Below are 27,719 nucleotides of genomic sequence, written 5' to 3'. Positions count from 1 at the left end.
TACTGAGTCAATTGATGGGTTAAAGTCTTATGCTACAATAGTGGTGATTGATATGAAGAAGATTGCAAAGTTCATCTTACAAGAGGCCTACTGCACTTGGATGATCTATGTAGTCGGGCATGCAGAGAAGTGGGTGATGCCATGGCCATGGCTACCATCAGCAGAAGCATGGTGGTGGGTATTGGTTACTTAGTTGTCAGATGAGAAGATTGCGCATTCAATGGGGATCCTGAACAGCAAGTTCTTTGCTCATGCTTGGGAATCCTTGAGGTCCGATGCTACACAAGTCTCCTCTCAATCGGTTTGAGGGCAAGCCGAGACTCAAGGAGAGAGAAATGTCACGGACCAGGCTCCTAGACTGGACGATAGCCTTACATGTGGATCGAAGGCCCACCCAGCTGAGAGCCAAAGGGGACCTATATGAGCCATCGCCCACAACAGCAAAGGCATCGAAGAATAGGCAACAACTCCACCTTTTTCTTCCCCAAGCCTTCTTTCTCCCTGAGCTATCTCTTCTCTAATCCCTTCCTCTACTCTGTTCTCTTACTCTCAATCTAGCTTGCCAATCTCCCTATTCTGTGATGCTCTCTTTACCAATTGTACGATACTGAGTAACTTGATTTGATCGATAATCCTTATCTCTGACGCTTGAGGGTGAATTGAGTTGTTCATGTGTTGATTCTATGTTTGATTGAAAGATGAATATGTTAATTGGTATTAGAGCCGTTCGATCCATGAAATCGGCGTTATGGAGAAGATGTGTGAAGATCCGTGTGCCACGTTGTTGGAGCACATGGTGGAGCACGATCAGATTTTGAATCGGCTGAGCGAGGCGGTGGAGAAGGAGCCTGAACCGCAGATCGAAGCCATCCGCAGTGCTATGGTGTCTACATCCATCGCCATCGCGCCGGCGTCCACCCCCGACTGTAACTACCTTCACAGCCTCCTCCTCGGTCACGTTCGTCCCCATCACCCGCCTATGCCGCCGTCCACACCGACGCCTCGTCTGCACCAAGGAACTTCCCGCGAAAGTCGAAACTGCCCGCGACGTCCCACCCGCGCGCGTCGTCCCCAGCAACACACTCGCCGCGCGCCACGGTTCACCGCGCCGGCTCAACTCACAGGCCGCGCCCGCACCCTCGCACGGCCCAGTAGCGGAAACGAACGGGGCAGCCAGACGCTTCCACCGAGACCGAGCGGGCGAGCAGCCGCCAGCCACCCGTATGGCCGGTGCTGCTTCTGCGGCGCGGTGCAGCCACACGATAAAAACCCGTCCCGTTTCAAACCAACCAGACTACGCCTACGAGGCTACGCGGCCACGTCCGCACCAAAAAAGCGAGCCATGGCGGCCACGAGCTCCGCGGCGGCAGTAGCGCTCGTCTCCCTCCCCTTCCCCACCTCGACCTCCTCCTCTTCCCGCGTCTCCGCCCGAAGCCACCGCAATCCTAGTCCTAGGCCCTTCAGTGTCTCCCCCATCAGATGCTCCAGCGCGTCGCCGAACCTGTCGGCGGGCGCTCCAGCGCTGGCGCCGACGAAGCCCCAGATCGAGCTCGAGTTCGTCGGGGTAAGCCTCTCCAGAGCCCTCCTCAGCCAAAAGTGTGACCTGGCTTGCTCGTGCTGAGCGCGTTGTTGAGTCGGATGTTGCCTCTGTCTGGTTGGGTGTGTAGCCGAAGCCAGGTGCGGACGGTTCCTACCCGGTTGACCGGGCAGCGGCGGCGAGCGGCGAGAAGCTCCTCCGGAACGTCATGAACGATAACAGGATCGAGCTCTACGCGGCTTACGTGAGGCTCCTTCACCTTGTTCCGGTCTTTCTTCAGATTTTATCACTGCGGTTACCCCATACTACTAGTAGAACACCAACGGACAATGGCCAATGGGTAAACGGAGAGTGGTCTTGTTGCTTTGCAGGGTAAGGTGATGAACTGCGGTGGCGGGGGCAGCTGCGGCACTTGCATCGTCGAGGTACTTCCTTTCCTGCTGAATCGACGGCACGTGCTGTTCTTGCTTCGGTGTTTTGCCACGAGCAAAGTGATGATTATGATCTGAAGTGACTCTGAAATGTTTGAAACCGAAGCACTCATTCTGAATTGCAACTGAATCAATCGGAGGGTGTGTGTTATGAATTTTACAGATAATTGATGGGAAGGAGCTCCTGAATGAAAGGACAAACACCGAGAATCGGTACCTGAAGAAGGTAGCCGGTGTTCATTTCACTCAATTGGCCAATGCTGCTTCTGTGCCTCTTTTCTCCGTTGGGATTCACATACAAAAAAAGTTGTGAGTTAACGGTGCTCTTTTTATATCCTTGTATTTGCCAGAAACCGGAGTCATGGAGGCTGGCTTGTCAGACTATTGTAGGGAACAAAGAAAATTCCGGCAAGGCATATTTCATTAACCCTACCTGGCACTATTGTTGTGAAGTTAACAGTTTGCTTACCCTTTCAAAAAAGAAAAAAGAAGGAGAAGAAAGAAACCCTTCTGATTATGTTGCAGATACTGAACTTATCTTCTGCTATCACACAAGTACACAACTACCATCTGGAACAAATATTAATCCATTTAGATACATTTCTCTTTAACAATGCTTTCAAGAGAGCTGTACATGACAGACCTTTTTCTGTTAAGCATTTAACGATTTGTATTGCTATATCTAGGTTGTCGTCCAACGGCTGCCCCAGTGGAAGAAATGATCGTGCTCCGACTACCTGCCACGCACTGCTCCACAGAGAAGCTGAGAAGCATTGCCTCATCGATTGTGACAATTATGTGATAGTTTGCAAGTTTGATGGTACCTAGCTGTAACATATGTTTGCCAGGTTAATTCACATGTACATGTTAGTGCTAGACTTTTCCAATGAGAAAGATGAAGACAACACGATATTACAGCCTTCACTGTGTGGAATTCTTTTCTGCTTTCTCCTTGGGAGTTGGAATGAATATATGACTTCTTAGCATGAACGTGTAGTAGCCATGTAAGCGTATGCTCTGTGATAGTGGTACTGTATTCTCTAAACTTGTTTCAGAGGTACGTCTTAAAAACGAAGGAGGGTTTTAATCCCAGTTCGAGACATGCTAAGCGAACTAAATTATGAACATCAGTATTACAGTCCCTCCTCTCGGTACGAACTGCATAGCTTTGAAACCTCTGAGTTAGACCATTGATATGATGGATGAGGAAACCTTACAGCCAAATGCATTATGTTCCCCCTCTGACTGCAAATCCGTTGTAGTCTAGCTGGTTAGGATACTCGGCTCTCACCCGAGAGACCCGGGTTCGAGTCCCGGCAACGGAAATTATATTTTGCTTTTCAAGGGTTTCAGTCATCGTCTTCGCAAGCATAACTGCACAGCTCTTCGCCACATCTTTTTGATAAAGCTTATGTAATATTCTCGTCTACTACTATATTTTGATATCACAAGTTAGTGAAAATGCAATAGAAACCTACTATGATCATCATCTTTCTTTTTTGTTAGCGCATACCATGATCATAATAGATATTGTAACGTTTTTTATCTGCAAGAATAGCAAGTGTCAATTTCGCCCGGCTATCACATGGAAAAAATGACGAAATAGAAATTAAGGTCTGTTTGTTAGAACTTCTAGAGCAGTTTTTTGGTTGAAATCAGAGAGACTTTGCCAAGTAGCAGCTTTCAACTTTTAGTTTCATGAGTGGAATTCGTATGAGTGATTATCTGAAATAAACTAGAAGCTAGAAAACTGAAAAAACAGCTTCGCCTAATTCACTTCCCGCACAGAATCATTTCCTCCATATATTTTATTTTAAAGAATTGCTAGAGAATCAATTCCAACCACAAAATTACTTTCTCCAGAGAATCACTCATTGCAGAGAATTTAAATCAGTGAGAGCTCTAACAAATAGACGCTAAAGCTTCAACCCATTTTGAAACTAAACTGCACTGGACGATTTGACACATTAATCAGGATTATACTGCCTAAAGCTACCAAATATGAGAGCAGAAAGGTGCAATTCGAATGAAGGATATTTGATCATTGATGACATTAAACAGGCAAAGATACAGGTAAGGACTAAGGAGCGTCAGCACTCAGTAGTCTTACAGGTATGCTTGCCTAGAGCATAAACATACATAAATAGTTACAGATTACAACACTGCTTACTCATACCAACAAATGAAAAAAAGTAAATAAGAGCAAAATAGTGAACGCTGCGCTTGCCGCACTTCACCAAAAAGGGGAAGAGCACCATTTGATTCGCCAGTGTGCACAAGCTAAATCAGGGTGGCAATCAGATTTGCTGACGGCTGGTGGCCTACCATGACCGCTGTATGGCCAGTAACTGGCTGGAAAGATGCAGCTGACTCTAGCTTATCCCAGGTCAACTTCCGCTTTGCTTCTAAAGATACCCGCTTTTCTTCATCCTCCTTGTACTTAGCCAGGCATGAAGAGAAGAGATCCTCATCCATCTCAGAAAACATCTTCTTTACATTAGCAGTCAGATTCAGGACTGCTTGGTTCCAGTGATTCTGAATATTCTGTTCTAATGCTGGAACAACAATAGGCATGATCACTTGGCGGTTTTGTGCAATCAAGCTGATAATGTGATCATTGTTCCACACAAAGAGTGCTCTTTCAGCAACCTGAAACAACGCAACTTGTTAAGGCAACCATTGGATAAAAGAAATGAAAATAAAACCTAAAAGACAATGACAGCCAAATGTGTTTTATATTGAGCTCATTCCAATGCTTAATGCTGGTCCAAATGTCTGATGTTTGCCCATATTAAACACTATATAGGAGTCCCTATCCACAGCATGATTAGGTGATGACATGATGGCCCAGTGTTATTGTCCACAATCATTTCAGATCAGTAGACAAATATTTTTCATTTGGCATGCCCCCAAGTTATAACCTACAAACAATACGCGAATGGAGTAAAATAACCTGGCTGACAATCTCAGGACGGCCAGTGAATGTATTTGTGATCACGGATTGTTCCAACTGATTGTCTACTTTTTTACAGACTTTACCATCAATCAGATAAGTTCCTAGAAGTGGTAAGAGCAGGTATGGTGAATACATCGATAACAAAGATATAGCAATGGCTTCACAATGAACCTAATTTCATGTGGCAATTCAGTAATTGAAATGCATATTGCAACAAGCAACTGAAATACTTACTAGATTACATTTATCAGGGCAAGTTACCTGGAAATGAGAACTAGTGATGCAATGAGCAATCCGCCGAAACAATGGAACCATACATTTCTGGAATTCCACCTGGCTGGTAGACTCCATGATCTCTTCGATCTCACTCAGAAACATCACTTCCTTCTGACAATTAGTTATTGGCCAATATCTTAACAAACCAATTACTACCGAGCTTGCAAGCTTTGGGTCCTTTTCTAGAAACTGTGTCACACAGTAGGTCAACTGCTGGAGATACAGACCAACTGATTTTGGTTTGTGTAAAGGAACCAAAACTCTCCAGAGAAAGATTTTGTGTTCTTCCTTCAGAGGCAATGCAAAGCCACTAATGACGCTGCCAAATACCTCCAGCAGCTCAGCAATCCCATTATGCCGGTAAGTCTCAAACACGAACTGGTAGAATATATTGCTCACCGCTTTGCGGATGAAAGGACGGTGTACCATGAACTTCCCATAAATCCTGTGCAGGATAGTTTTCAAGCAGTCCCTTTCTCTTGGATCCTCGGAATCAAGAAGATTGAGGAGTTTCACAAGGAACGAGTGATCAAAGTACTTCTTTCCTATCTTTGCATCCAACGATGAGGATCCAATAAATTTCAGTAGTAGCTCATACACAAGCTGTAGATGACACCATGCAGGATCGAACATTGGCTCCTCGTCGTCACCCTCACCACCACCAGATGAACCGGACCTGTAACTTGGTGGGAATGCCCGGAACAGATTGATGGCACACATCCTAGAGCAGGCAGCAATCACCGACTCGGAGAAACGGGCATTGCTGGATTCAACGTACTCTATAAGATCCAACAATGCCTGCCTTTTGATATCTTTCTCCACGGAACTCTTGTTCGGGTCCGAGAAATCAAATACAACACAGCAGAGGCTCAACTTGCTCACGAACAGATTCTGCTTCTCTGAGTTCGGGACATCCTTAAACGAAACCAACGGCTCAATGCCAGCCACGACGCTTGATGGAAAGACGGCGGATGACATGCGCCTAATGGCGGAAGCCGGGCGACCGGGCGGGGTGCTGCCACAGCTGCTCGTGCGCTGTATCCCGGTGCCATTGCTGCACTGACCTGACTCCCCGGAGGCCGAGGACTTCCGGGGCAGCTTGCTGAGGAACTGTTTCCACATCTTCCAAAAAGTTTTCTCACACCAATACCATGGCCACAGTAAAGCTTACCAAAGCTTACCACTAGGATACCAAGATTTGCACGAAATGGAGCAAGACCCAGGAAAAGTAACCAAAATGTCCAACTCTACGGCTAATGCAACAGAAAGACCAGTTCTGACGCAACCAGAAGAGAAATTTACAAACAAGACGAGATTTTTATCACAGAAAGATCCCAATCCGGGCAAATGCAGCTAAATCTGGACCGTGAAGATGCAAACTGAGTCGTAAAAAACCAAGACCGACCCCCTAAAACCACCAAAACTGGACAAGCTATCCTTCAAATCTTAACCAAGAAGAGGAGGGGGGAATGGCAGCCGCCAATCTCGAGCTAGAGCAAAGAGGTCACCAAGAAAGGCTCGGCTTTGCTCGGATCTGGAGTTCCGGCCACGCGGTCGCCGAATCCAGGCGCCGTGCCGTGGCCGCTGCGGTGGTCGGGCAGCGGAGACGGGAGCTACAGGACGGCCTTGGGAGGCATTGGGAACCGGATCCAAATCTGCAGCGCCGCGCTTCGTCCGCTTCTTGGGAAGAGAGAGAGAGAGAGAGAGAGAGCGCGGGGAGTGAGATGAGAAGGGGAGTGGAAGGGAAGGGCCTGTTTGTTGTTTCTTGCGGGAAATGGTTTGTTTACCACTGGGTGTGTACGGACGAGATAATTATGAAACCATAGTGGTGTACGGCTCACTAAGCCAGTGTTGATTAAGAAATCATCCCAAATCTGGGGCTTTTTCAAAGCTAAGATCCCGGGTTTACATCGAAATTAACCAATACAGTAATAATCGCAGCGTAATGCGGTCGAACTCTGCAAATATGCGGAAGTGTAGGGGTGCTTGTGCAAAGGACGTGCTTTAATCGGTGTCCTTGTCCATCGACACGGGACCGGCCGGCCGGCGAGCGCTTTAATTCGAAAGACGTGGTCACGGGCGGAGAGATCCCGGCCGTCGGACGGGAGGCAGCTAACCCGCACGGACGGAGTCGATGGACGGCGGTGTTCCGTGACCCAGCGCACGGCCGAGCGGTGGGACGGCGACGGTAATAGGCGGTGACGGCACGGGTACTCGCCGGACCGCCCGTACCGTCCGAACCAGTGCTCCGTGCGGCCCTGTCTTTGTCTCGCGACAGGGGGCCGAGCGACGTGTGAAGTGTCGTCGTCGTTCTTGCTGGGAGCATGTCAGTATGCCTGCTGGTGTGATGATCTGCAGATTGTTATGGTTAATTTCTTCTTAAGCCACGGAACGTGGGTCATCGCAAGTGCTGGTTTTGACAGTTTGGATCATAATGCATCCAATCGTGATCAATGAGCTAATAGTGCCGATAGGCGATAAGCAAAGTTACTCCGAGCCAACTAAACAAGCAATAGCAACGTCTCTACCACTGTCAGTTTTCAGTTGTCCATTCGTCTGAAGAACAGCTCAACCAGGGAGGGAGTCTGTTTCCCACTGGAGTTTGATGAGTGCAAGACAGTGCAAGACTCCAGAATTTTCAGTTCCAGCTCGTAAGGCCTCTCCAAAGGTTGCCATCGTGGTGCCCGTTCCTCTCACGATGGGAAAAAGACCACGACAGAAACTAAAGGTGAGCTCCAAAGCCTTCTCGTCGCGGGCCGACGCGAGGTGGGATAGGAGAATTTCTCTCCTATCCCTTCACGGAGACGCCGAGCGAGGAAGAGGCTGGAGATTGCACTCGCGCACTCGGACGGAAGAGGCGGAAGCGAGGGGTAGCGACGGCGACGCGCACGAGGAGGGTGGCGGAAGGTTGGCGGTGATGGCGATGGGCTCCCGGAGAATAGATTCGAGCATTGGTGTGGAGGGTTGCGGCATGGCGGTGGCGACGATCGGCAACGGGAGGTACAAATTTATATCCAAACTCTTCAGATTTGAGCATTTTGCCAGTTGAATCGCAAATCGGGTGAAGGAGGGGCGGCGGCTTATCGTGCGGAGTAGGGGGAGGAGCGGCGGTTTGGATTGTGGGGGTGTTGGGGTATGGCATTGGGAGGCGCCGTCTGTGGGGGTGGGGAGGGGAGGGGTCCGTTGGCCTCGGCGCCGTCTCAGTTTGGTCCGTCGTCTAGGGTAAGTCAGGTTTGGTCAGGAAGGGTCAAAACATATCTTTCTGAGTACACATCTTTATAGAGTTCATATGAATTATTAATTCAGTTGCGTGTTGATGTTCCTTTTCTCTGTGATGTGCAGGTCCTCCATAGATCTGTTTTACGAGAGTTTTTTTAGGACAGAGTGCAGCGGATGACATGGTTGGGGCCATATATGCAGGGGTCCCTCCACTGTTACCTATAGCGGTGATGGGCTACTTTGTGGTTGCGGACACTCCTGTCTTGCACCGTGTACCCGATGAGGACTTGGGGCAGTTTAGCATGGGTAGCGATGACAAGGGAAGGAAGAAGGTGACCACCTCCAAGAGGAAGAAGAAAGCGGAGCCGAAGACGGACCGAGCAAAGTGGACAGACGAGGATGACAAGCTGCTCATGCTCGCATAGTGAGGACAAGCCAGGATTCTATAGTTGGAACTGATTAGTCAAAAGAGACGTACAGGGGCAGGATCGTCAAGTACTTCAACATGTATAGGAAGCCGTCTATGATGCCAATGTCATATAAGGCTTTGATCAACCACATGAAGCTCGTCACGGATGCTATTAGCAAGTTTGCGGTGCACGTGAGGAAGGTGGAGTAGCTTAATTCTAGTGGGACCAACGAGCGTGACAAGATATGCACTTATTATTAATGTTGACCACTAAATACTACGCAACGGAATATATAGTATATTACAATAAAAGATAGGTGGAGCCTTTTGCCCAGAGGCACCACCCCAAAACAATATCACCTGAGTAGATGGCATTACTCTCGGCCGTCACCAACATTGGCTGATGTGAAGTAACCGAACATAACCTCTTTCTCACTTGCACATCAAAGCAACGTGATTAAGAAGGTACTCGCAAGGCTTAACCCATAATGATTACATATAATAACTCATCTCTAAGGATAATGCATTTGGAAAATTTAGCAAGGAATCAGCTACAAGGTTAAGTGAGTTCATATGCAAAAGCAAAATTCAGAATTTGACTCAAATATGTGAGCATTTACACCTAACCATAAGCAAACTTCTATCCTGAGATCATTAACCCAACTTAAAAGTAACTTGATCCAACTCGAAACATCATCAACCCTTACTAACCATTCCTCAACAACCCATAACATCATTCTACATAAAAACTCTACAATTGATGCAAATAGATAGAAGCATTCTCATAACCGAGAGTGCAATAATTCGAATTGTTCTTACACCCTGCAAGGGTATATCTTTACCCACACGATACAATGACCATTCAGCTTGTGTAACTCGCTAAAGTCCATACAAGAGGTACTCGTGATAACTCTTCACAATAAGTCCCAACTGTTTGAACATACGCCTATAGCTGCGGATGTTATCTAGAACTACTCCCCAAGTAAACTAGATACCCCTACAAACCTATTATGCCTACAACATCATAGATTCGCACGTCAAAGGGTCACAGCTACAAAGGTGTCATGTCCCAAATTCCGTAATCGCGTGATTAAGCTTAATCATATATCATTAGCATCATAATTAAATTTGAGGGGAATTATTTGGCACATTAGAGCAATTCATTTAAAATCATTTAGATAAGAGAAAGAAAATTGGGAGAGAAAAGAATAAAAATTGCATTGAAAATACCCATTTTCTCTAATATGTGGGCCCCACAAGTGGCCCACCATCCCAACCACCAAATGGGGCAGCCCCACCTGCTCCCTCTCTCCCCACGCCCTCACTCAGCAGCTCAGCTGCAGTAGCCCCTCTCACTCTCCCACTCAAGCTCTCTCTCCCTTTCTCCCAAAATTCGAGCTCAAGTGGAGTATTCAAGGTATGCATGTTGTACCATTACATTCTCTAGCTCATGATCCAGTCATCTATCCAATCCATTTTTGTTTTCGTGGAAAAATCGAGTAGTTCTTGAAGTTATTGGCGTTCTTGAGCTTTTTGGAGCAAAAATGGAGTTTTGGTCAAAAATAAATTATAGAGTCATGTTGCTAGTTGATGGGTAAGTTCCAGGATCCTTGGACTACCCCTAACATGTTCTCTTTAGACTTGGAAAAGATTGCAACTCGAATCGACCAAAAATCCACTCTAGAATAGCTTTTCTGAGCTGACCCGAATATTCTGGACTCACCGGATACTCCGGGTTCAGGAGAAATTGTCCATTGAATTGTGTTCAAAATTGGTTAGGGTTTAGGGTGAGAGATTGGTTTAGAATCTTTTGGATAGGGCATATGCACGTTTGTGTAGCACATATTTGTAAAGTGAGTCGAATCATCTAAGGGAAAAGTTGTGAACAACTCAAGTCTGTATCACTCGGAAAATCCGGTTAAACCCGGAGACTCCGAGTAGTTGCGTTATCGAGTAACCGAGAGCTTCGTTCGGAGCCTCACTCGAAGTGTCCGGCACATCCCGGATAGTCCGAACCAACCCGGAGGTTCCGGATTAAGTTAGAGTAGTGGCTAACCGAGAGCCTTCTCCGAAGGATGGCCCGAATACTCCGGAACCCGGATACTCCGGGCCAGTCAAATAAAAAGGCAGTAACTGAGCGCCTTTTCTGGGGGGTCACCCAGAGGGTCCGAACCCGGATACTCCGAGCCAGTCCGGATACTCCAGATGACTGTTATTTTTCAGATTTCATTTAGATCGTTTAGAGTTGCATTTATTCACATGTCTTTTACTTCCAGCATGTTTTTGAGTATTGTGGCATACCTTGTTGCATTCATTCATACTCATCATTGCATGCATTCTTGTTTAATGAATAAGGAGCCGGAGCATGGCGCGATTGCAGTTGAAGACGACTCCAATCTTCCAGATTTTTGCGAGTGTTGCGTGGGTAATTATAGGTAGCCACCTGAGCAGCAAGACAAGCAACTAAGCATATTGCACCTTTGTTCAATTATATGAAGTCTAAAATTGATAAACTATGCTTATGTATGTTTGCATGTGTCGAGTCGAGGTTGGGTACAAGTGGGTAGATCCTATATTAAATTCATTACTTCTACCTTAAAATGTTGTTTATCCTTTCCTTGTAGCCTTAAGTTTGTTATTGATGTCTAGACCACAAGTTAAATCGAAATGCTTAGTAATGCATAGGTCACCGGTAGAGGTCGAACGGTGAAATGTTTCATCGTTCGCGAGCGATAGGTTTAACTGTTGATCACAATGTTGGATATGAGATGATGATGGTTGTATGAGTGGTGAGTATGAGACGAGATATGGGCCTAGGAGGTGTTTATCTTGCCCGGATGTGGAGTTCCCCTGCGTAAGTCGAGAGAGGAAATCAGACACCGTAGACCGCTTTGCGTCGTTTAAGCACCGATCGTTGGTGTAGTCGGCTTTAGCACTTATCATACTCACCACATGCCGATCTAAAGGTAAGGCGAGCCGAATACCTTTGTAGCTGTGGTCACTTGGGGCCTGAACATCGACAGTGTGAGTGGACGGGTTTGTAGTGGTACTAGTTTGCTTTGGGAGTACTTCTAGTACTGCCGTGTCGAGCGATACATGTTTCAAATGATCGGGGCTTATTGGGAAAGGTTGATATAAGTACCCCTTGTGTGGATCTGTGTGGTCATACAAGCCGTATGGTCCTCAAGTCATATGGGTCCAGAAGTATCCCCTGTAGGGTGTAAAAATATTTTAAAATACCGCGCTCTCGGTCATGAGCATGCTTTTGTCCATCTGCATCGATCGTAGAGTTTTCGCTTGTGGTTGATGGTTGGATATGTGGGAGATGTTTGAGTTGGTTTTTGTTACTCATATGTTCATAATGGTTCTTTTTATTTATGTTCAGTTGGTTATGGAAGGTTAAAGTTATGTTGTTGTTGGTTAAGTTTGTTGCTCACACATATATGTCTAGTTTGCTTACCACTTATATTTAACTTAACCTTGCAGCTTTTCCTTGCTAACGGCTCAATGCATAATTCTTAGAATCGGGCTATGTATATGCGCTCTTTATGGTTTAAGTCTTGCGAGTACCTTCGTACTCATGTCTGCGTCGTTCTCTTTTGTTGTTTAATAGTTTAACTTTTTGCTACGTAGTTGTTGTTACCTTTTGTTATAAATTATTGGAAATAGTTGCATGCTTAAGAACTTGTAATATAAAAATTACTTGCTCTTTCTTAAGCTATGTTGTGATGCTAATTGTTAGAAGGCATGTGTTCTAATCTTGGGCACAAACACATGTCGAGACTACCGGGATGATATTCTGTTTAATCATCGAGGTTGTGATTATAAATAATGATCCTCCTGGTGATTAATTAGAATATTATTTGGACGTTCCCCACAAAAGGTATTCAACTCATCCGTCTGATATATGGATACATGGTAAGTATAAAAAAGTGCTACAACCAACTACAACAATCTATGCTTAATCGATGCAAACGGTCTATGGCATCCGAGTTCCTCCCTGGCCTACCCCTAACACCTCTCATATCTCGTCTCATCTTCATAACTCATACAAACCAATATCATCATTATCTTTGTGAACATTAATAAGCCTTAAGCTCGTGAACGATGATCAAACCACAACTCAACTTCTACCGGTAACCTATGCATTTCTAAGCATCTAGGATAACTTTTAAGTTAGAAGGATAGGGAACATCAATAGTTCAAGGTAGGAGATGCATCAATATAGGTTCTAACCATAAAACCAGACAAGACTCACTAACATGCATAACATACATAAAGTGGTAATTTATCAATTTGGACTCCACGTGATTCAAAGTATAAGTTAGAATATGCCTAAATGCTTGCTTTGGTGCTCATCTTCACAATTCAAAGCAACAAACTCCGATTCGCCCCCAATCACACCCGTGTCACGCTCCGGTCCTCTGTTCTCTAAAGAAAAATGTATGCAATGCGATGAGCATGAATGAGGTATGCTACAAGATGCATAAAGCATGAGAATGTAGTACAACAAGCTAAGTGTACAAAGACATACGATAGAACAACAAAGTATCTGATCCAAGCATCATCTGACATTTTGACTGAAATCCAGAAGTTCCTAGTTGAGGCCGGAACTTCCGGGTTGTACTCTGAATAGGGGTTCTCGGGTTGGCAAGTTCTATTTAATCCAGAAGTTCTAAATTGATGTCGAAACTTCTGGGTGCTCGGAATGTCCAAGTGGGGTTCCAAACAGGGGCTCTCGGTTTGGCTAATTTGTATTAACCTGGAACTTCTGGGTAGGGGTTCTCGGGATGTTTTAACTCAATTTAACCCGAAACTTTCGGGTTCTAGAAGAGGTGAGTTCTTCGATGATTCGACGGTCAATTCAACTTGCATGCTAAACCCCAACCCACATAAGCATGTATTGACACTAAAGCATATATTCTAGACCTAATTTATCCACTCCACAAGCATGATTCACTAGCCCTCTCTCATTCAACATTTCCTTACGAGCTCCAATTCAACAAGAACGAAAGGCGCTTCGCAACTCCAAGAATATAGCTGCAAAATCTATCCAAATGCCAAATAATTTACGCATTCTCACCATAGAAAACCTAGGAGACTTACCTCACTGTCCTTATTGATGTTGGTGACCATCGGTTAGGGAAGAGAAGGAGGAAAAGAGCTCAGTAAAGAGGAAAGTTGATGCTGAAATTTCAGAGAAAATAGGTGATGAAAATGGATTGAAAATCATCCAAATCTTTATGCATGCAACTGAACTTGGATGGATGGAGAGCTAGGGAAGTGGGGAAGACAATGGTATGACATGCATACTTTGATTCAGCTTCTTGAGGGAAGATTTTTGGGAGAAAGAGAGAGTTTGAGGAAGAGGGAGTGCTCCTGCTTTTGTGATGCCGGTTTGGGGAGGGAAAGAGTGAGTGAGAGTGAGAGTGAGAGAGTAAGGGGGGAAGGTGGGGTTGCTGGTGCAACCGAGTGGAGAGTAAGGGGTGAGGTGGTGGGCCAGCCAAGTGGGGCCCACATGCTAGAGAAACAAATCAAGTTCAGTTGCAAATACTATTCCTTCTCTCCCCATTTTATGAACTCAAAATGAGGTGCTCTAATACTCTAAAAATTATAGGAATTTTTGTGTCATGATTACAATACAAGATGATCTCATTTTTAAATGGATTCACCCACAACGCCTATGAGGAACTAAAACTAAAGAAAACTCAACGGTCGGGTATTTTCATAACACTTCGTCAAGGTTAAGCCACCGTTAGAAATAACAAGCACTCAACAATTAAACATGATGCTTATAATGCACGATTATGTTTAATGAAATGTTTGTGAGATTTGAGACCTGATATAAAGTTGTAGTAATCTTCTGCAAAGGAGATAACTCAAGTTGTTCGGTTGCATTTCTTCTCTGCACAAAATAGGGGTCATGTGCTTCTACGGCTTGGGCAATGTGCAAAAACAGAGGTTGTGACATTCTAAACCTGTGGTGAAAAGAAAAATGAGCATAGGAGGTTCAACAAATAAGATGAGCAAAACTACATGGATATATTGCAAACCTACAACGAAAGAACGTTGGGCTGTAGGTTGAATTATCTGAAAAATAATCTTGGTATAGTCTTGCATACCCTCCAACTCTATCGTGTTGAAGTTCCTGCCGTCCAGGTATAGAACCTCCATGGCGTCGAGCGTTACCGAGCTAGTGTTGTTAGCTAGCTAGCTGCCTTGCAACAAGAAGCACTTCATCATCATCCGACAATGACGAATCTAACACATATTACATGACTAATCCGCGAAGACTCATTTATAATAAATTGATGCAGGAGGAGTAGCAGAGAGGAGGAGGAAACATGATATGAATGAGGAGTAACCGGATAGTTGCCCATATATAGAGCGGAGATATAGCCGTTTGAAAAAACTAGCTGTTGGAATATAGCCGTTGAATAAAATAGCCGTTGTAATAAAGTTGTTGCAAGAAACAACCGTTACAAATAAAATATAGTATATAAGATATAAAGAATGGAATTTAAACAAGTCTGCTAAAGTGTGAAAAATATAGAGAAAAAATATTTTAAGAAGATAGCTAAATAAAAATATGACTAGTCAAATTTGACTAATCTGCTAAAGTTGCTCTTAACCTTAAAAGACTACTACTCCCGTTTCAAACACAAGAAAAAACTCAGCTCAGATTTTGCTTCATTGAGCTGAGCTCTAGTCCTTTTCTATTTTGGAGAATGCTGAGCGGCTGAGCCCTACCCTTTTCCTGTCCATGTAAGTAACATCGATTATACAAAGAAACATTTGTTTCATGAGCAGCAGTACAGCACTGCTAAATTCTAATGGAGTCTGCGCTACATGGCCGCTGCTTGCTGGGGTCCTAGCTCCTGGGGATGCAGAGTTGCAGGTGCAGCGGAGATGGCAGCCGCACCCGGCAGTCCAAGAGCAGCACTCCACGCCCTGCTGCGCATTTTTTGCGACATCTATCCTTCCTACTGCTCCTACTAAGGCCTTGCTCGTGTAAACCGTTGACTCCATGCGTGGCCCTGCTCAGATCTGCACCCATGCACGCATGATCTTTCTATGATATACTGTACAGTGCACGCTCGGGGCTGAACAGAGCCTATCCAGCTAGTTTGCACTTTGTCCCCGTGAGGCCGGGTCATAGGCCCGTGCGTAGGGCGTCTTCCGTATTGGTCTATGGACAGGACCATGCAGCGACAGACGGCAGCAAAAAGATTGTAAATTTGTGCACCGCAAGCAAGAGCATGGAGTACTACTTGATTAGGAGTAGCATATACTCCATGTCATACTCCTCTACGTTACTGAAGAAGAAAAGGCATCCAGAGTCTCCGAGAAAATTTCTGGGGCAAGTGAAAAGCACGGAGTAACATTTTGCAGGAGGGATAGAATGATAGGCACTTCTCAGGTTCAGAATTCAGATAACCGCCGTACGTGCTGTAGTCGACATGCGTGCTAGGATACTTCCAAACATATGTGCTTGCCCCATCGCTCCGTGTGGCTTGTTGTGTAGCGTAGCGCTGCGCTGCGCGAGCATCACGCACGGATCACGAAGAAGAGCCGGGGGTTCCTACTGTAGCCGTCGCTCCGTGAGTTGGTGGTGTCAAGCGTCAATCTCCATCGCCGTACTCCCCACCACACTCTCGCAGTCTCGCGAGCGCCAATCCGTCCTCGGATCAACAGGAAAGAAGCGCAATTGTTCGCATGAAGCGCACAACTTGCGGTCAGCTTGGATGGTAACCACGCCCAGTGCACACGGTGACGTTTCGACGGCCCCAGGTCGCAGCTGCCCTCGCCCATCTGGGTTTTTACCACCATCGCTCATGGTCAGGCCGTGCCTCGATCTCCGTCTCGTTCGCACGATCGAGCGCGCACGGGGCGTGCGCACGGCTACGACGCAGGGCAGGCAGGCGGACAGGGCAAAGGACCCGGCAAGATAACAACAGGACGGGGATAAGTGGGCACGGCCTACCGCTGCTTCCATTCCATCCGTCGTCTCCGTCCCGACCCGATGCCACCACCAGCAGCAGCGACAGCGACAGCGCGCGAGCGAGTGCTGTCACAGTGCTTAAAAGCAAAAGCGTAAAGCGGCAGCAGCAGCACGGGCGTCGCATGAGCCACCCCTGCGCAGCCGCTGAATATTCCCTGCACCAGCCATTAACAGCCAGAGTTCGGAGGAGGGCAACGACAAAGCACGACGACACAGTGATATTCTCTTCTCGAAGTATTTTCGATCTTTTCAGCGTTTTAATGATTTCTTTTTATGAATTTTTTTAAAATCATTCTCTTCACTGAGATTTTCTTCTTTCACTTTATAAATTCTTTTAATAGAAAGTTGTTTGAGATGAAGAGAAATAGGTTTGAAATAAAATGAAGGGAAAGTAGTCTGCTGTGTTCTGCTGCTATGGAGCATGGAGGGCGAGCACAGAAGGGAAGACAAGTGATGGATAAATGCGTCGTCTTAACTGCATCCGCGACCGGACGGATTGCGGTCGGTACACGCATCGCGTAGATGCGTTGATGAACTGCCCTGACGGCTTGCGACAGGGAGCTGAATTAATTGTTATGCAATATATTACAGTCTTCTTGAAGGACGTGTAAATAGTTTCTTTCTCTGGGATTTACTAACAGTGACACTGAGAGAATTGCTAAGCACATTTCCATACGGAAGAGTGCTAAATGCTTTATGCTTCTGAGCTTTTACCAAGTGAAAGAAAGCTAGTAATTTTTGGATTTTAGCGCTTTTGCCCCCAACTTCGTAGTTCTCCTGCACTTGGTTCTATACCTGCGCGCAATTCAACTAAATCTGAATGTAGGCCAATTTTCCTGAGAAAATGTCTGTATTCCACGACCAAATAAACGACTTCTGTATATGAAATTTGAGGATTCATGCAACGAAAGAGGTATCAACCAAGCACATTGACAATGTACTCATATCAAGAGAGGAAACCAACATATATACAAGTACATGCTGGCGTTTCCTGCAAGTTCAAGCGACAGGGAACACAATGCAAAATCAGAGAGACTACATGCACTACAAAATGTGACCGCTGCATTCCAAACTTGATACTGCCTCTAACAATATTATTATATTTCTTAGAGGGCCATTGAGATCTCTTGACACTGCAAGCCCCTAGCCAAGAACAGCCACTTGCATCCTCTCAAAATAGTAGAAAGAAGAGGAGGGGGGGGGGGGGGAGGGAGAAAACGAAAAATGATGTAGCTGGGAAGACTAAATCAGTAGCAGCTACTAGTTAAAATACCTAGAGATATATATATCTCGGACCATGAAGCCTCAATTCCCCACAAAGCTCACACCATCTGCCTCTTCCTCCTCATGCTCAGCTCATGGAGCAAGCAGAGATCTAGCCGGCAGTGGGTGCCAAATGCGCACGCTTCTCCTATCTGTGCGGCCTTCCTTTCATCTCCTCTCCTCTATCACCACGCATTGGCCATGGCCAGGTACTGCTTCTAGAGCTCGTCCTGAACTCCATTCGAGCAAGGAGGGTGAGGAGAACAAGAAGGCTAGAGCCTGTCTTCCAGAGAGTGAGATCGGTGGGAGGGAAGCCTGCAATGCAAGAGAGTGCAGAGGAAGCAAGAGACTGAAGAAAAGAGTGGTGCTTATATACAAAGCCACTCACATGGCTGCAAGGGTAGAGGAGGAGAAAGCGATTGGTTTAACAATGGTTGTGGCCTAACGGGAGCATAGAAAATGGGAAGCATGTTTGTGGGGAACGCAAAACGCACTTGCACACCTTTCGAGGCAGGTTGGGGGTGGTAAACAAGAGAATAAACTGAATGGAGTGTGCTGTTGTATTATTTATATTTTTTTAAGCGCGTCAGCAGCAGAAGCATGCCGATTAAGTGATTAGTACTGAACTGCTGGCCCATGCAGCATGTGTGCACCTGTTTTCGGTGCAGGGAGAAATGGACCTTACATGGAGGAGGAGGACGAGGACAGGGGAAAAGGCAAGGTCGAATAATGGAATGGGCTTTCTGTTTGACTGACCTGTCGAGCTGCCTCCTCTCCTCCTTGCTTTTCTAATGCTAAAGGGAAGTATACTTTCCTGTCCTTGCGCACTGCCATCGTCAAAATGATTGAAGAATGAGGAAACGAAATAATGACAGCCAGAAAAGTCCCTATGATTCTCGAACTGGTCAGAGAATTGAACTAGCTGAACATATGGATTTGATTATTGGAAGAGATCGCCGGTTTGGAGGTGTAAACGTAACGATGAGTTTTTAGCTACATCCCTTTTCCTTTTTGACACATTAAAAGTTGAAAGTGAGTTTTTATTTTGTTTGTTGGGGCAATGTGAGGATTGCTTGTGACTTCTGTAAATGCTTATCTGTGAGTAATTTATGAGTGTGAATGGGTCACTCAGCCTAATTAACAAGACGGCGTCTCAGCATAACGTGCTTGCCTAGCTATCTAACTAGCTGCATGCATGAAGCTAATAATAAGTGATTCATGTTGCACCTTCGTGCAGACAGTGATCAGTTAATTAAGGATAACTCATTGGCTTGTCAAATGCAGTAGCTTCCATTTGTTGGATGAGTAGGGGTTAGGGTTTGTTAATGGGGGGGGGGGGTAGGCATAAACTTAACCGCAGTTTCCATGTGCATGTCACTTAGCAGCTCACTCTTAGTCAAGCATGGAAGCTTCACTCCCTTTCTCTTTCCTCTCTCTCCCCCTCTTCTCTGCTAGCAGCATGCAAAGTAGAGGTAACATGCGTGTTACACTGTCAGAGAGAACGGTCCCCATCGTTTGTAACTTTATAACCTTCCTTTGTTTTGTTAATGATTTTCCCCAAAAGCGGACTGGTGGTGTAGATAGAATAGGATTCTCCCCATGATAGAGAAGAGAAGGGACGAAGTTTGTTTACAGGCAGTTTTGATGACTTCCATGTAATGGCATTGAGCAGGAACGCCTCAAATGGATGGAGTATTGGTGTGTAGTGCTTCTTAGCAGGTCTCGAGAGGCGAGAAAACAATGGGCTGCGCCTGCGGACTGCGGTGGACAAGGGACAATCCACAGCTGCTTGCTTCACGAAGCCACAGACCATTCGATCCGCATCCAACGGTCCCCGCAACTCCACCGTCCCGTTGTGGCTTTTTTATAGAAAACCCCATTGTGGCTTTTTGATAGCAAATTCGCGCCAAACCGAGCTCACCGTTGTGGCTTTTTTATTGAAATTATCACGCCTAGGTCCTCCTTCCCCGTTGCAGCTGCAACCAAAATCGGCCTAACCATTTCGAGCGCCAAGTCTAAGGTCCGCCCAAATTCCCCATTCTGTATCCACGTGCTAGGGTTCGCGTTGCCGCCACAGACGAGGACCCGCTCGCCATCTACCTTCGCCGCAAGGCCGCGAGCGAGCCGCTCCCATGCACTGCTGGCAAGTTCTCCCACGACGCCGACATCTATGCCATCGACCTAGCCACGCTCATGGGAGGCCACCTCTCCGCGCAGGTGAAGAAACTCCGAACTAAGGTATGTTGACGTCATGGAAGAATGTGCCCGTGACGCACGGGAGCGGCTCGTCGTGGCCTTGCGGAGGAGGTAGATGGCAAGCAGGTCCTCGTTCGCGGCGGTAACATGAACCCTATCACGTGGACACGAAATGGGGAATTTGGGCATATCTTAGACTTTGGCACTCGAAATTGGTAGGCCGATTTTGGCTGCAGCTGTAGCAGGGAAGAAGGAGGACCTAGGCGCGATAATTCCAATTTGAGCATGGGGTTTTCTATTTAAAAAAAGGCACGGCGGGATGGTGGAGTTGCGAGGAGTCGTTGGATACGGATCAAATGGTCTACAGTGTGAGTTTGCACGTTTGCACGGTGAGCTCGATTTGCACCGAAATTTTCCCCGCAAAGGCCCTGAGCTATCAAGGTGTTCAGAATGGGCAATTTGGCGGACACAAATGTCTCTTCACTTTAGATATGAAGAAATAAAATGAAAAGGACAAGACATAGTTACAGATCTCTTAAAGAACAGTAATGTGAATGCTGCTTCATCAAGCCTATGGACAAAGAAGATACTATACATCTCATTGTCCTTTTGGAAGATATGAAATTCTGAATTCATATATCGACCATTACACACGGATGACTGAAGGAGAAGTCGCTATCAGTGGACGAAAAGCTTCAGCTGGTGTTCAAAATTGATAGATTCTCTTGCATTCCCTTTTCAGGCCGAAGGCTGGGCTGGGATGGCTGGTGCTAGTGGCAGCCACTGCTGCCCGGCACTGCCCTGTGACGAACGTGTTCTGTTCTCCTGTCAATCTGGGTTGGTGATCAACTTTAGGATGCATGCATAACAGGATCGGAGCGGAAAAAGAAGCATGGGTTTTCAGCTTGGGTCCATCAGAATGTCCAACATTCTTTTTCTTCGTTTAGTGCGGATGATGCGCACGCGAATTGGTGCTGTATGGCCTAGCAAAGCATCTCCCTCCGTCTGTTCGCTTATGTCTGGTGTTCTTCTTTTGTTTCGTTTTCTGAGAATCCAAGCATAGGCTCAAAAGGATAATTGCTACCATTACCGGTAAACATATTTTTATGCATTCTTCACGATCATTTTTGCAGTTAGGGTGATTTTGAAGTATAATATGACATTGCTGATTTGTGGGGAAAAAAGACCCTACATGATTCAAGTTTATAAACGAGTTAATGGCTTTGTCACTTGGCATTCTTGAACGTGAAAGACAACGGAGCAGATAAGATCGAAAAAAACGCGGTGAGATGACAGCAGCGTAGATTATTGCGTCTTTGCTGAACTCATGATCGGGCAAGTCTGTTTATCGAAAGGGGTTCATCATACCTGTCTACCACGCCCGCCCAATGCCTCAGCCATCGCCTTTTGATCACGGCTGCATGAATCGCTGCTGTCAGCTGCTCATCTCGATCGTCTACTAAAAATCAGCAGAACGTGAAGCAAAACATTCAAAACCCCATCGCCTCGCGCCGACGAACGTCGATCGCTGCGACGAATGGGCAGGGCATGGCAGCCTGCGTATAGTAGCATGCATGCTCCTGTCGCGCACGCTCGACATACGTCAGGAGCGCGCAACTTTTGCTCCATTCTCTTGGAAGCAAAGGAAATGAAGGAAAGTTAAATCTCCAGGGCCGGCGTAGCAACGTGCCGCTGCCGGAAAAAGCTAGCTGAGTTGGAATGGAATCGACGAGAAAAGGCGGTGCTCGCTCGGTCCGGCATGCGACTATGCGAGGCGAGGGAATGGAACGCATGGGGGGAGCGGAGTATAAAAAGCTCAATCATTGGGCACTCAACCGCGGCCCGGCGCTGCCGGCTCGGAGCGCGACACGGCGAGCGGCGCGTGCGGCGTCGCGCGCGAGCGGGCCCCGCCCACGCCCCGCGCGCGAGGGCGCACGCGTGGCGTGTGGTGGTGGGCTTCCTGGCGTTGGCGGGAGCCTGCTTTGTTTGGTGGGCGGTGGGGTGCCCGTGCCGCGCCACTAGCCGTAACCCCGCCGTTTTGCACTGTTGGTGATGTGAGTGGTCCGTCCCCTCCCCCACGTCTCTTTGCCTGCGCCGAGCGTGCACAGGTCGCAACGGCACGCAAAACACAGGTGAGGCCATCTCGAGCGGAATCGTTTTCACTGCTACAGTAAGCGGTATCGTAAATTTACGGATTGAGAGTGGCATTTTTGCGGATTGTTGAGATCCACTATTACTGTTCACGGAGAATGGCACGCGTATTTGAAGGAAGTAGTAGAGTAATGAAATGTAGTAAATATGGTAGTGTAATAATGTTAATGGATGTTGTAATAATGTTATAGGGAATAAATTTTTAAAGTATTTGTTGGAGATGACATGAAGAGAATCCGTATAGATGGACAACTTGAGATAAGCTTTACGTTTATGTACATATGTTTTTTAATATGACACCAGTTAATTTTTTTTTCAGTGATCTATTATATGTAACAGTCGTATGACACCGATTAAATACAATATTACTTGATAATTAAATTATTAGATATTTTGTTGTGATATAATGATATATATGAAATACCGGGTCATTTTTGTTTAATCCGCCACTGGTCGGCGGCACGCGAATGGCGCACGGTGCAACCAGGAGGAACAGCCGGCCCGGCCGCGCTAGGTCCTGAATCGCAGTGCCAGCGCCAGCCCAACCATACGAAGAAGTTCCTCCATTCTGAAACCCTTGATGGGCCGGGCTCTGACAGACGCATTCCTGGATGGCCCAAGGGCGGGTGAACCAGAGCCCGCTGCGCTGAGAAAGAGGGCAAGGGAAAGCAAGGCTAGCAGCTGATGACTGTTAGTACCACATCGTGGAGCTGTGAGTGATGGGATTAGGGATGCGCTACAAGAGGAAGGGCTGTGGCGCACACTGAGACCACGTAGCTCTGTGGTGAGCACAGAGCGAACTGTTCATGTCTGTGTAATACTAAAGATAAAGAATATCGGCGTAGTTGTTCATGTTTGTATAATTCCGAAAAGTCTCAGGGCTGTTAAGTTTATTATGGCACGTTTACTCACTACACAGCATCTGCAAATTACACCACAACTTTTCGGTTGAAACGTGTCAATCGATTTTGCAGAGCGGTGGTTAGATTACACATACAAGAACGACGCTATGCGAAACGCGACATCCATCAATTAACAAGTTCGGAACAGAAGAAACGAGCTAATGCAAAATAATCTAATAGCATATTTGGTAAACCGTAACAGTGGCTTCGCCGACTAGAGAGGTTGCAGCAAACCGGACCTCCTTCATACTTTACAATTGGAAGTATAAGATTAAAAAAAAAAAATGCGTGCCTCGTTTACTTCAACAACACAAGCTTCATCCACTGCCAAGATCAAAAGACAGGCTATAATATTGCTATGACAAATCCAAACATTTTCTGACAATCAGGACGAGCTAATGCCTAATCGAAAGATTTTCCATCTCGTTCCCCACATCATCAGCTAACTCAGCCTCCAGAGATCCAAGGCACTTCTCAAATCCTTCAAGGGCTGCAAATGCGCTCGCAGATGAGCCACCAAGGTGCCCTATTTCCTTGCGCATCCCATTGATGCCTTCATACAGTCGTTTTACAGTGAGCTTCATTTGAGATGTGTCTTGTGGTGGATATACGGAAGCCCCAAGATCGTTAACCTGGTCGGCAATCTCCCTGCAATAACTCAGCAGTTTTTCCATTGGCTCAACCTTGTCCTCATTAGCCCCGCTCCAGTTACCTGAGCTCTTAAGCAAACCAGTAATAAAACGAATTGACTCCTTCACAACAACCAGTGAATCAGATGCCACAGTGACAACCAACTTGGCAACAGCAACCTCCTCTTCAGTGAAATCATCATCCAGATCAAGATCAGATGATGTCTCATCTCTATCAGAACAACTCATGGTATCAACAACACCGTTGGAAGACTTTTCAGCTGTACTATCACCAGCATCACCAATGGGGAGTTCCTTCATCTCCCGGAGGACATCCTTTAGATACACGCCTATCTGGGTCATGGCTCGTCCTATGGCGATGCAGTTCGATGTAGGCACCTTCTTGAGTGCAACACATGCTTCCCATACAGTTCCTGTTACCTGAGGTATAGTTGTCTTTCGGTCAGGGCTGCGAGATTCTGCACGTCAAATAAAAAAAGGAAGTATTAGTCCCAACTCCATATCTTTTGTGGGATCAAACTAAAACAAAATTAAACTGCAAGGCTCAAAGGTTTGTGAAAGTCCTACCTACATTCTCTGACATGCTGCCCTGCTACTTCACATGTCTTTTACAGCTTGTTCACTCATGCACTAGAATCATAACACCAATGATAACCAAAGCTCAAAACACATACACTTCCCCTTTCCAGTTCAAGTGTATGGAAATTGAATCAGCAAATCTAGCCATGTAAGTTGTACACATTGCTTCATCTAAAATTCCGACTTACTACTTTTCCATCTAATAATCAGTAAGCCAGAAGGGAGTATGAGGATGCATTGCTCTAGACAAATGACAGCACCTTGTGATAAGCTTTGGAAGGATTGTTACATACCATAAGCAGAAACAGCTTGCTTGAACAATGAGAAGCTGGAGTCTACCACGTTCTTTGCAGAACTACAGATAGACTTGTGAAGAGTAGGCCCAGAACCAATCGTGCTTCCGTGGCAAACCAAAAGAAAACCCTGTAGGATGTTGAAATATGCGACAATGTTCTCCTTTAGTGTCTCTACATCAGGCAAGTCTCCGCTCCAGAGCATTCCAGCTGTAGCAAACGACAGGCATAACCATCATCAAAGCAAAGTTACATCACTGATGAAACAATATGACTCTGTCACAGCTGCACAAACTGGATATATTACCATAAGCACTAGCATGAAACAAATTGCAAAGACCCAATGAAGATAACATAGCTATTCTGCTACATAGATCAGCAAAACCATTCGCAGTGCCGTTAGTTTTAAGTGAACTCCGAGACTTGAACAAACTTCTTTAAAACTAATAATTCAGATAAACCCCCAATTTTCCTAACCTGCAATATTACCAGCTAATTCTTTCAGCAGAATCAAACAACTCAAACACTCCTATGTTCACCCAGGGGAAAAGTCTCCATCGATTTAGCTACGCATGCTTGGAACGCCTAAGCTCGAGAAACTAAGTCCAAGAAATCGCTCAATGTTACACTTACCGACGGTGGCCTGCCTGGAGATCTGGTCGCCGAGCTTAACGACCTCAGACCACTCCGTCCGCTCCAAGCCGCCCCCCGGAGCCGCCTCCGCCATCATCTGAGAAACCAAGGGCAAACAAGCATGTAGCCGGTGCAGCGAGGCCTATGCGTGGGATCGGAGCCGTGCAAAGAACGGGGCTGATTGGGTTCGTACCTGGAAGGTGTCGTTGATGGTCTGGAGATGCGACTGCAGGAAGCGGGACAGCTCGCCGCCGCCCGCCGCTTTCTTCGCCGCCCCTCCTTTCTTCGGCATGGCGGTGGCGCGTCGGGCGGCCAGGCTGGCAAGAAGAGAACGGCGCGAGGCGCGAGCGACGGGGAGAAGCCGACGGGAGCAAGAGGCGGCGCCGCGCCGGCGGTCCAAGGGCTTATTTGGTTAGGGCTTGAGCGGTTGGACGTCGAAACTTGCGGACGCCGTACGATACGCTTCAAGATTCGTGCTGGTAAGCGTTTTCTCTGTTCCCTACATAGTTGAATGCAAACAGTCCTGTTTGGCTTTATGCCTGCACTAAACTCTACGCAAAATTGGTACTAGCCAAAGTTTAACATGACCAAAATTACGATGATTTAAAAAACCAAAATTATGGTTAAATACGAGTTAAAAGAATTTGGTAAAATACGGTCGTTTGGTTTTTTGACATCTTTTTTAAAAAAGTTCCAAACTCCTGTTCATGCGCTACGAAAATTTGGCGGACAATTTACTTTCACCATCGCACAAAAGTGAACGAGATGTTGGCATTATTTTCACTGGCACCGCCAAATTGGCTGATGGTCAAATTGCTTCAGCATCAAATTGCTTAAAGAAACACCTGCATTGCTAAACCTCATGAGAGACACTACAATACGTACCTACGTACCTAAACGGTAAGAAAAACATAGTGCAATTTTGTTCCAGAAAAACCCAGTCATGTGGTAATATTGGTTTATTGACTCGTTACATCAGGCTTTGATGCTTCTGTTACCTTCGATTATTCATTCATCAACCTCATGCTGACAACAATGAAGCAATGAGCTACCCTGACAAACCAAATTCCTGCCAGGTGAAGTAGAAAAATGGCTATTTTTTTTTCTCAAATATGCACGAGAGTTGTACATCTTTGTATTAAGATAAGAGGGTTTAGTTTACAACGACCTTAGCCAGACCTGATCCAGAACATACAAATAGGAGATTATAGGTACACTTAATAGACCTAACCGTGACAGGTGCTCCCTAATTAGCGGAGCCTAAAGTGTGCAGCCAATTTCTTAGTATGCTGAGGTTCGAAGCGCCTACGTCGCACCATCGGGTGACGTCCTCTTGGATTAGCGCCACCAATGAGTCTAGGGAAGTTCAATAGTTGTTGAAGATAATGTTGTTCTGCGATAGCCAGAGTCTCCAGCAAACTAAGAGTGTGAGGGAGTCAAGACCTCTCCTACAAGTATTATCCACACTCTCCCGGAGTTCTTTCCACCAGTCGAGGATTGAGGTGTCTGGCTGAGGGGTCTAACGCCCAGCACACGCCACCATACTAGGCGCACAAAACTACAGTGCAAAAGGAGATGGTCAATGGTCTTCGATAGCTGCGAGCAGTGCGTGCACGAATCATCATTTTGTAGACCATGCCACCACCGCCTAGCTGTAGTCCATAGCCTGCCATGAAGCGCGAGCCAAACAAAGAACTTCACTTTAGCTGGAGCCCATGTCTTCCACACCATCTTGGCTCCCCCGAAACAAAAGCAGCCTTGAAACATTAGAATATATGCAGAGCATGCTGAGTATTCACCGGAGAGGGTCCATTTCTAGAAGACCCGATCTTCCTCGGCGCCCATGTGGACAGACTCAAGTTGGTTCCATACCTGCAGGTATTGGCCTAAAGCCAAAATGGACAAGGGTCTGACAATGCCGTGGATCCATCTTCGGTTGTATAGAGCCTCGCGCACAGTTCTGCTCCTAGCGACCTTTGGAACAACGCAACCGAAGAGATGGGAGGCTATGTATCTGATCGAACGGCCCCCTAACCAAGCATCTGTCCAGAACCTGGTGGACTTGCCATTGCCGACCTCGAAGAAGGTGGAAGCATCGAATAGCTGGACAACATCTTTCTCATGAGTCATCGGCATAGCGGCCCAGGGTTTGGACGGCTAAGCACGCTGCCACCAGAGTCATCATAGACGTAGAGCCACGCCTGTCCGATGGAGATCTTGAA

General features: G+C 46.4%; 3 protein-coding genes and 1 non-coding gene across 7 annotated transcripts; 2 read left to right on the top strand and 2 right to left on the bottom strand.

The window, feature by feature from the left end:
* The first annotated feature begins 1,162 nt into the window (after positions 1-1,162).
* LOC133883914 (photosynthetic NDH subunit of subcomplex B 3, chloroplastic-like) lies at positions 1,163-2,958 on the top strand. Of its 4 annotated transcripts, none has more exons than XM_062323317.1 (6): positions 1,180-1,564; positions 1,668-1,781; positions 1,909-1,962; positions 2,132-2,194; positions 2,319-2,376; positions 2,655-2,958. In XM_062323317.1, exons 1-6 carry the CDS (start codon positions 1,343-1,345, stop codon positions 2,768-2,770), a joined length of 627 nt encoding a protein of 208 aa, XP_062179301.1. In that variant the 5' UTR covers positions 1,180-1,342; the 3' UTR covers positions 2,771-2,958. The 4 variants fall into 4 exon arrangements, with proteins under 4 accessions (XP_062179300.1, XP_062179299.1, XP_062179301.1 ...); XM_062323318.1 differs by having other exon boundaries at positions 1,185-1,564; positions 2,319-2,381; XM_062323316.1 differs by lacking the exon at positions 2,319-2,376 and having other exon boundaries at positions 1,163-1,564; positions 1,674-1,781; positions 2,132-2,277.
* A 262-nt stretch (positions 2,959-3,220) lies between these two features.
* TRNAE-CUC (transfer RNA glutamic acid (anticodon CUC)) lies at positions 3,221-3,293 on the top strand. Its single transcript has one exon. It is a non-coding gene; the product is annotated as a tRNA-Glu (tRNA).
* A 696-nt stretch (positions 3,294-3,989) lies between these two features.
* LOC133885716 (serine/threonine protein phosphatase 2A 57 kDa regulatory subunit B' kappa isoform) lies at positions 3,990-6,976 on the bottom strand. Its single transcript, XM_062325453.1, has 2 exons — positions 5,186-6,976; positions 3,990-4,617 (listed from the first exon to the last, which is right to left on the bottom strand). Exons 1-2 carry the CDS (start codon positions 6,320-6,322, stop codon positions 4,249-4,251), a joined length of 1,506 nt encoding a protein of 501 aa, XP_062181437.1. The 5' UTR covers positions 6,323-6,976; the 3' UTR covers positions 3,990-4,248.
* A 16,525-nt stretch (positions 6,977-23,501) lies between these two features.
* Positions 23,502-25,994, bottom strand: LOC133885401 (uncharacterized). Its single transcript, XM_062325112.1, has 4 exons — positions 25,691-25,994; positions 25,498-25,594; positions 24,865-25,074; positions 23,502-24,450 (listed from the first exon to the last, which is right to left on the bottom strand). Exons 1-4 carry the CDS (start codon positions 25,787-25,789, stop codon positions 23,738-23,740), a joined length of 1,119 nt encoding a protein of 372 aa, XP_062181096.1. The 5' UTR covers positions 25,790-25,994; the 3' UTR covers positions 23,502-23,737.
* Positions 25,995-27,719: the final 1,725 nt, after the last annotated feature.

This window comes from Phragmites australis, chromosome 11 (assembly GCF_958298935.1).
Source record: "Phragmites australis chromosome 11, lpPhrAust1.1, whole genome shotgun sequence".
Classification (NCBI taxonomy): domain Eukaryota; kingdom Viridiplantae; phylum Streptophyta; class Magnoliopsida; order Poales; family Poaceae; genus Phragmites; species Phragmites australis.
This window is presented reverse-complemented; position numbering and strand designations above follow the sequence as displayed.

Bases quoted from the DNA above. Each gene is read 5' to 3' on its own strand.
- LOC133885716 (XM_062325453.1), bottom strand. From the start codon at position 6,322: ATGTGGAAACAGTTCCTCAGCAAGCTGCCCCGGAAGTCCTCGGCCTCC. The intron at 4,618-5,185 runs GTAACTTGCCCT...GCGTTGTTTCAG, and splicing joins TCACTAGTTCTCATTTCCAG to GTTGCTGAAAGAGCACTCTT.
- LOC133883914 (XM_062323315.1), top strand. From the start codon at position 1,343: ATGGCGGCCACGAGCTCCGCGGCGGCAGTAGCGCTCGTCTCCCTCCCC. The intron at 1,782-1,908 runs GTGAGGCTCCTT...GTTGCTTTGCAG, and splicing joins TCGAGCTCTACGCGGCTTAC to GGTAAGGTGATGAACTGCGG. The intron at 1,963-2,131 runs GTACTTCCTTTC...TGAATTTTACAG, and splicing joins GCGGCACTTGCATCGTCGAG to ATAATTGATGGGAAGGAGCT.
- LOC133885401 (XM_062325112.1), bottom strand. From the start codon at position 25,789: ATGCCGAAGAAAGGAGGGGCGGCGAAGAAAGCGGCGGGCGGCGGCGAG. The intron at 25,075-25,497 runs GTAAGTGTAACA...CGTTTGCTACAG, and splicing joins CTCCAGGCAGGCCACCGTCG to CTGGAATGCTCTGGAGCGGA. The intron at 24,451-24,864 runs GTATGTAACAAT...TTTGACGTGCAG, and splicing joins GCAAGCTGTTTCTGCTTATG to AATCTCGCAGCCCTGACCGA.